At 49.4% G+C, this 4,938-nt stretch overlaps 1 protein-coding gene across 1 annotated transcript in view; it reads right to left on the reverse strand.

Moving 5' to 3' along the window:
• CAMTA2 (calmodulin binding transcription activator 2) overlaps window positions 1-4,938 on the reverse strand; it is an 87,849-nt gene that overhangs the window by 63,164 nt on the left and 19,747 nt on the right. The window contains exons 5-7 of the mRNA XM_018572585.1: window positions 4,338-4,473; window positions 2,801-2,872; window positions 220-373 (exon numbers count right to left, since the gene is read on the reverse strand). Of these exons, the coding sequence (XP_018428087.1) occupies window positions 220-373; window positions 2,801-2,872; window positions 4,338-4,473 (362 nt within the window). The remainder of the gene's footprint in view (window positions 1-219; window positions 374-2,800; window positions 2,873-4,337; window positions 4,474-4,938) is intronic.

Genomic DNA, 4,938 nt, shown 5'->3' on the forward strand with positions numbered 1-4,938 from the left:
GCTCTTGGTTCTTACACACAGTTATGAGTGAATGGTCCTCTGCACCCCCCGGCTCTTGGTTCTTACACACAGTTATGAGTGAATGGTCCTCTGCACCCCCCGGCTCTTGGTTCTTACACACAGTTATGAGTGAATGTCCCTCTGCACCCCCCGGCTCTTGGTTCTTACACACAGTTATGAGTGAATGGTCCTCTGCACCCCCCGACTCTTGGTTCTTACACATAGGTTTGAGCTGACTGATCAATTCCTCTTTGCTCCATTTCATCCATTCCTTGCGGTCGCTGCTGGTGGAGCAGAGAATAGGGCCGCAGATCTTCCCGCAGTCCTCGATGGCCGGAACATTGAGATAGTGGACCAGAACAATGTCGGGGTTCTGAGACAAAAAAAAAAAAAAAAAAAAAAAGCAATGGGTGTCACAGCACAGGAGGAGAGGTGACGGAATGCAGAAGAATGTTATAGATTTGGGAAAGGGGAAAATGACAGAAATATAGAAGCTGACCGCTGTACAAAGCGATACCCCTTATCCTTAAACCTTATTAACTAGAAACTTGAGTTGCATTGGTTGCAGACATTGTGCCCCATATGGTCAGCTTACAATACCACCTCCGCTACAGGACAGAGGGGGAAGCAGACGATGTGATGAGGACACCTAGTGGCCGCACAAAAGGCAGCAAGGTATGGAGGTATGGACCCACCTCTAGTTCATCTCTATATCTTTTTTGGGGGGAATGTTGGCCTTTATCCATTCCACATCCCCAACACCCCCACCCCAAGTGGAAGCCGCTTATCAGAGTACTTACCTTTAGGTTCCCCTCAGAGCTCTTTACTGGGTGGCCCTACCTTGTGACGAACAGTCTTCGCAGCAAAATAAAGCTTTGCCGTGGCCATACCCTAATGCACATACGCGCCCACTCAGCCCATGCATTCCTATGTCGGGTATGGAGCAGTTATAGGAAAGTGTGGGATGAACAGCATGGCTGGGACCTTCTTCTTTAAGAACCAGGGAGCAGTGATTAATGTTTAGTATATATATGTATGTGGCTGCCACCCCGAGGGGGTGAGGGGAACATTTACAGAACAGCTTGTTGTCCTTCAATACCACAAAGAAGAAAAAAAAGAAGAAGACCAACTGCCCTGAGGCAGGGTCTCTTTCCAAACATGTTTTTCTATCTCACCCATTGAAAGACACAGGAAATCAATTACCTTCGGGTTATACTGCTGCCTACAGAAGGATTGGACACTGGCAAACAAAATGAACTGCAGGACCGCCCAGGATAACCCCTCCTAGCACCAGCATTGCCTCAGCTCTTTCCCACCATACAGAGTCAAGGAGCATCCCCTGCATCTGCTTCTTCTTGCATAGATCCACAAGAACACTGATCTTCGGCAGGTTCATGCTGCCCCCCTACAATGACTTTGGCCATCTCTAGCCATTGACCCCCAGCTGCCCTTTAGAGCCCCTAAGACTGCAAAGATCTTCCCATTGCACCCACTGTTCCAACTCATTTTCTACAGAGACTGGAAACATCCCGAAAAGCCGTTTACTCCACCCTAAGACCCCGTTCACATTGAGCGATTTATCGCGCGGTAATTCCCGCGATATCGCGGCAAATTACCGCGCGATATCGCGCTCCAATGCAATCCAATGGGGCAAAGGGTCCTGCTGTAGCGGGTCGTGTGTCGCTACAGCAGGACCCTTTTTTGAGCGGATTTAGCCGCGATTCAAGCTTGCTCAATGCAAGCTTGAACGCGACATCGCGCGGCAAATCTCGCGATGTCGCGCGATATGCATATCGCGCAGTGGGAACGGGGCCTAATGCTTGTTAGCCTTGAAACTATTTAGGGAGGATTTTGTGCAAAAGAGAGTTATCTCCACTGTGGATGCGGCGTTGTCCCACTTCATCAAGGTAACTACCGTACCCGGGAGGATTTGCCCGTCTTTAAAGGAGAACTATGGGGTCAGTGTTTTTCCCCATAGTTCTCCTTAGGGTAACGGGAGGACACAAACTAACGTCCTCCCGTTACCCTAAGCTCAGTATACCGCGAGCCACAGCTCCTTATATACTGAGACGCCGCAGCCGGAGCGGATCCTGACTTAGACAACGGGATCCGCCCAGCTGCGTGAGTGACAGCTGGCTCTGCCTATCTAGAGGCAGAGCCAGCTGTACCCGCCCCCTCCCCCGTCCGTTCTGCCAGTCAGCGTTGGAGGATCGGAGCGGGGAGGGGGGAATCCATCCCCTGTCACGGCAGAGAGCCGTGACAGGATTGAGAGGTGAGCGAACGCTGGTATGTGTTCGCTCACCTCCCGATCTACTGAGCCGACCTGTGACAGTCTCATTGTCACAGGTCGGCTAGAACTATGAGGTGAGGGAAAAGCACCCCCCTCATAGTTCTCCTTTAAGGACCCAACAGATAAGCAGCTGGAAAAGATCACTAGAACTCTGTTCTTACTGGCAGGTCCTGCTCTTCACCCCATATGGGTTTGTTATTTTACTTTGCCAGACCATGGCTGATTGGTCCGCACCTCCTTTTCACAAGTTCAGTAAGTCTTCTGGGTTGCACAATGTCCAGCATCATTGAACCCTCTTGATCTGAGCTCAGGTTGTGATGGACCTGCCCCAAGCCTGTCAAGTAGCACAGTGATAGACTCATCTCTTTGTGCTCTCCCTCCTATCAATATTTTCCTGGAGTTCAGCTTTAAAAGTTCAACATGTTAATACAAAAGGAACAATAAAAAAAAAGCAAACCGGTGAAGGATATGGAGTAAAGCGTCTGATTGGGCCTGGGATGAGGCACTCACCTGCAGGAGCCAGTAGCAGCGGCGGTGAAAGGTGGGGACGATGGACGAGTGGACGTAGCACCCGTACAGACACTGCGGAGACACAAGAGTCACACTTATAGCTGAACTCCGGGAAGACATTTTGTAGCACTGTCAAAAATTTTATTCCTACCGTCAATTTCTTATATTGCAAACAATGGTGCAGCCACTGAGAATCCACGCCATATATCATGCATAAGGGCTCCTGGTCTGTCCCGCCGACCAAGACATAGTAATATGATTGACAGGACAGGAGACTCCTGGTCTGTCCCGCCGAGCAAGACCTAGTAATATGATTGACAGGACAGGAGACTCCTGGTCTGTCCCGCCGACCAAGACCTAGTAATATGATTGACAGGACAGGAGACTCCTGGCTTCTCCCGCCCACCAAGACATAGTAATATGATTGACAGGACAGGAGACTCCTGGTCTGTCCCGCCGAGCAAGACCTAGTAATATGATTGACAGGACAGGAGACTCCTGGTCTGTCCCGCCGACCAAGACCTAGTAATATGATTGACAGGACAGGAGACTCCTGGCTTCTCCCGCCCACCAAGACATAGTAATATGATTGACAGGACAGGAGACTCCTGGTCTGTCCCGCCGACCAAGACATAGTAATATGATTGACAGGACAGGAGACTCCTGGTCTCGCCCGCCGACCAAGACATAGTAATATGATTGACAGGAGAGGAGACTCCTGGTCTTCCCCCCCTCCCCCACCAAGACCTTGTAATATGATTGACAGGAGAGGAGACTCCTGGCTTCTCCCGCCCACCAAGACATAGTAATATGATTGACAGGAGACTCCTGGTCTCGCCCGCCGACCAAGACCAAGTAATATGATTGACAGGACAGGAGGCTGTTGGTCTGTTACGCCCATTTACCTCTGCGGAATAGGTTGGCAGGCTTAGTAATTGAGCACAATGGATGAGCATTGCAGGTTCTTCCAGCCGCACTGCCCAGGGAGAGGTAGTGACGTAGGCACTTCCTAGGGTGCCCAGGCATAGCTGCGCCATGTCCATACAAGCGATGACATCACAGAATTTCCAAAAGGTAACTTACTTTGAAACGAGGAAGTTTTAACAAAAACAATAATGACATTTTTAATGTACAAAGGAAGTTCTGGTCGGAATTGATGGTCAATTTCATCATAAAAGTCTACTGGAGACCAGAGATTTATATACACCCCCCTGCCAGAGATTTATATACGCCCCCCTGCCAGAGATTTATATACGCCCCCCTGCCATTTATATACACCCCCCTGTCAGAGATTTATATACACCCCCCTGCCAGAGATTTATATACACCCCCCTGCCAGAGATTTATATACACCCCCCTGCCAGAGATTTATATACACCCCCCTGCCAGAGATTTATATACACCCCCCTGCCAGAGATTTATATACACCCCCCTGCCAGAGATTTATATACACCCCTTGCCTTCCTCCGATCCCTTTTCTCAATATCCATCCTCTCCGTCATAAGACCGTGTCCACTGAGACCGACGGCAGACTCACCTCCATGCCCTGCACCTTCAGCTTCATGTGGTCTTCCCGCGTGGTCTTGCCGTCTTTCCTCTTCTTCCAGCAGTAGCCATCTTTGCGGTATTTCACCTTCTTGCGGTTGTAAAGGATGATGGAACCGTTCTGTGGTCTGCAAGAGAGATGAGGAGACGTTTTAAATCACGTGACGCTTGAGATTTATGGGGGTGGAGCTTAAATCCCACCTGACCACCCAAAAAGAATTCATCAGATGGAAGACTTAAAGTGAACCCGTCATTAGAAAACCATAAACATACTACAAGTCTCTCTATTGGCTACAATACTCTCCGTCATCACTAGGTGCCCCCCTTAGATTTCTGGGTTGTTATTCAACGTGGAAGCCTAAAGACGGACTGTGAGTGCAAGGTGTCATAGTCACCGTATTGACCATAAGAGGACCCAGCACATCATGAGAATGAAGACCAGGAACCTAAAGCTAAACAAGGGGGTGAATATACATCTCTAGTAGCTAAGACCGGGAGGATATAACATTTAAGTCTGAATATTCAGGCAGGCACATCGTGTGATAAGCCCAATTTTGGGTGTTCCTTTTTTTTAGCTCCAGCTCCTATTTGCC

The sequence above is a fragment of the Nanorana parkeri genome, unplaced genomic scaffold (genome assembly GCF_000935625.1).
Source record: "Nanorana parkeri isolate BGI_ZX_2015 unplaced genomic scaffold, ASM93562v1 scaffold2079, whole genome shotgun sequence".
Lineage (NCBI taxonomy): Eukaryota > Metazoa > Chordata > Amphibia > Anura > Dicroglossidae > Nanorana > Nanorana parkeri.